A 3046-nucleotide genomic window follows, 5' to 3' on the forward strand; every position below is an offset into this window, starting at 1 on the left:
GAAGGTGGAGCTGGAGGCCGGCGCTCAGGCGCGGGGACAGGAAGTCGGCGCCCTTCGGCAGGAAGTCACACGCCTGAGGGAGCGGCTTCAGGGAGAGCTGCCCGCCCAGAGCCGCGGCCCCGAGGAGACCCCGCCTCAGCCCCCCTCACCTGCAGAGGTAACGCCGCACGCAGACGCATTAAAAGTCTGAATGTTACACTGAAGTTAGTTTTACAGCCTGAACTTAATATCAGATTCTGTCATGGTGTCAAAATCATGGCTTTAAGCTTTTATGTAATTGCAGTGCATTGTGGGTTGAAATCTGGCCCAGGACCTTTGTCCTCTGTTGTTATTTCTTTCTTTATAGGCCAGAGGTTTGATCTTGTCTTAGCACAAAGAGCACAGGTGTTACAGTGAAGTGTCCCATGACAGAGTGACACTGAGCCAACACACACACACACACACACACACACACACACACAAAATACCAGGAGCCAGAGACTGGAGCCGCTGAATCGTTCGTCTTATGTTTTCCTCTTGTGTTGTTCCCGCATGTCAGAATGTCTCCTGAGGAAAAGGCCTGTTGGATCTTATCAACAAAAAAAAAAAAAAACATTGTTAAATGTTCTTAAAAGGAAAAGTTCGTCTCATTTCACTCTGAGCAGGAAAGTTAAATGTTGAATTCTTCCTTTAAGTTCTTCAGTTATAATCACTGAAGCAGTCACAGGCCAAGAAGCTCAAACCTACAATTCTCCCAATTAAATTCCAAATGATCGAGGTCCATAGATCACCAGAACACACACACACACACACACACACACACACACACACACACACACACACACACACTCTCTCTCTCTCTCACTGAAAGGCTCAGTGATCAGATAATAAACTGTCTTTTGCTCCACCAGCGTCGTAAAGCCGCTGCAGCGGCGGCGGCGGCGGGGGCCGAGGGCTGGTCAGACAGACCCGGCCTCTCTGAGCTGATGTCTGGGGGCGGGTTTGACCCCGCCCCGCCGCGGCCCCTGCCCCTGCCCGGCTCCCTCAGCCCGGGGGCGCCCGGCGATGGGGATGAGGATGACGAGGCAGTGTTGCTTTGGGTAATGCAGAAGTGCTAGTTAGCAAAACCAGAGTGGTGTGATTGTGACTCTAACTCCAAACCCGCACCCCCCCCCCCCAGAAGAGGAAGAAGCTTATAGATAGAAACACATAAAAATAAAGCTGGTGGACTAACACGTGTCTGACTCATGAGCCGTGCTGACGCAGCTCTTCACGGCTGTTTGTGAACTAACAGAGTGTCACTGGGATTTTTTCGCTCCTCGGCCAAGTGGGTGAGACTCTGGACGACGCCGCTGACGACTCCTCTAAATATAGATGAGCGCCGCCTCTAACAGCTCTGGAAGTTTTCCCTTCGCCTTGACCCTGAAACACTGACAGTTATAGAAGTAGCTTAAAGTCCAACTGAAATTAAGTTTCTTTTTCTTGTCTGCTGCAGCTCAAACGTCTGCTCCGTGAATCATTTCTCCTGCAGAACAACAATCAGAAAACAAAAGGGAGACATTTATTTATTTATTTATTTATTATTATATATTTTTAGTATCTTTGCATTAATCCAGCAGAATATTAGAGAACTCGTTTCCATGCAACCAATGCAGATGTTTTAATTTAAACCATGTCTTCAAAAAGCAGCGAGGTCAGTGTTACATCAGATGCAGGGAGCCAGACAGACAGACAGACAGACAGGCAGACAGACAGGCAGACAGGCAGACAGACAGACAGGCAGACAGGCAGACAGACAGACAGCTGCTGCTACACAACACCAGAGCAACAGACTCACAACAACAACAACAACACACATGACTCCTCCTGACCTCAGTCACAAACACACACTGCTAATGTCAGTTAGCGAATTAGCTGCAGAACATTAAACAAACATGTTAACTCGCCTGCAAATCTCACCTGTGTGTGTTGGCTGCAGCACAGGTTAGTTTACTTTTAGGCTTCTGCAGGAGATGATATGCATTTCCACTTCAGCCTCACAGCAGGGGACAGCTGATCCGAGCCGAGCCGAACCGAGCCGAGCCGAGCCGCTTCGTAGGACCACCAGAGAGAAAAGTCTGTTTCTTACACTCTCAGTTCTTTTGTAGTTTCTACCTGAATCTCTGTAGTTTGGAGTTTAGTTCAATTTATTTTCCTGTTTACTGAAATCTACTGAGGCAAACCCAACATTTCCTACTTCACAATAAAACCAGCAGGAGGCTTTTACTGTGAAGGAGAAATGCAACATATGTGAGTTAGCAGAGCCTGTTACTGTTGCTCCTCTTATAATAATAATAATAATAATAATACGTTTAATCAACCTCATACAGACCGTTTTTATCATTAACTAAAACTAACGAAGTAACAAAAACTAGATAAATAATATTTTCATTAACTGAAATAAAAATAAAAACAAGGCTTTATAAAAAAAAACGCTAAACTGAAACTACTGTGTTTTTAGAAAAATAAAATAGAATAAATTCATTATTATAATTTATTAATTTATTATTTAGTTTTTGTCTGGTGTTTTGGGTGGATACCTGTTTATCTCTATAGCATCTTACTGTCTCTCTTCACTGTATTAACGACTGCAGCGGCCGCAATGATGAAGAGCCACAGAGCTGCAGCACCGACGACGAGTCGCTTTGTTCCTGAGTTATTCAGAGTTGATTCATCTTTTTCTTTTTGAATCTCACCCCTGAAACTAAGAACTGAACTAAAACGGAGCATTTTTACAAAAAAAAGGAAACTAAATGAACAAACCTGCTTGAAAAATTAAAATTAAACTGAAATTGAAAAGGAAAAAGTCAAAATGAAATAATAATTAAAACTGTAAAGCCGTTATAACCTTGATACAGACTTTATATTTGACGGCCAGAGGGAGGGAGGACTGAACGTGATTTCAGTTGGACTTTGTGCTTTGAAAACATAGAAAACTTATTAATAAGACTTGTGGTGTTTTCTTTGCTCAGTGCATGAGTGGCTTCAATCAGCTGCATGTGATGCTGAAGTGTTTCAGGTGTGTAAC

General features: G+C 44.1%; 1 protein-coding gene across 1 annotated transcript in view; it reads left to right on the top strand.

Moving 5' to 3' along the window:
* rilpl1 (Rab interacting lysosomal protein-like 1) overlaps positions 1-3046 on the top strand; it is a 16089-nt gene that overhangs the window by 5868 nt on the left and 7175 nt on the right. Inside the window, exons 4-5 of the mRNA XM_087172157.1 lie at positions 1-157; positions 891-1096. The exon at positions 1-157 is cut by the window's left edge and continues 95 nt beyond it. Of these exons, the coding sequence (XP_087028283.1) occupies positions 1-157; positions 891-1096 (363 nt within the window). The remainder of the gene's footprint in view (positions 158-890; positions 1097-3046) is intronic.

This window comes from Seriola lalandi, unplaced genomic scaffold, assembly GCF_002814215.2.
Source record: "Seriola lalandi dorsalis isolate HSWRI2012SDOR001 ecotype SW California unplaced genomic scaffold, Sedor1 jcf7180002052111, whole genome shotgun sequence".
NCBI classification, from domain to species: Eukaryota; Metazoa; Chordata; class Actinopteri; order Carangiformes; family Carangidae; genus Seriola; species Seriola lalandi.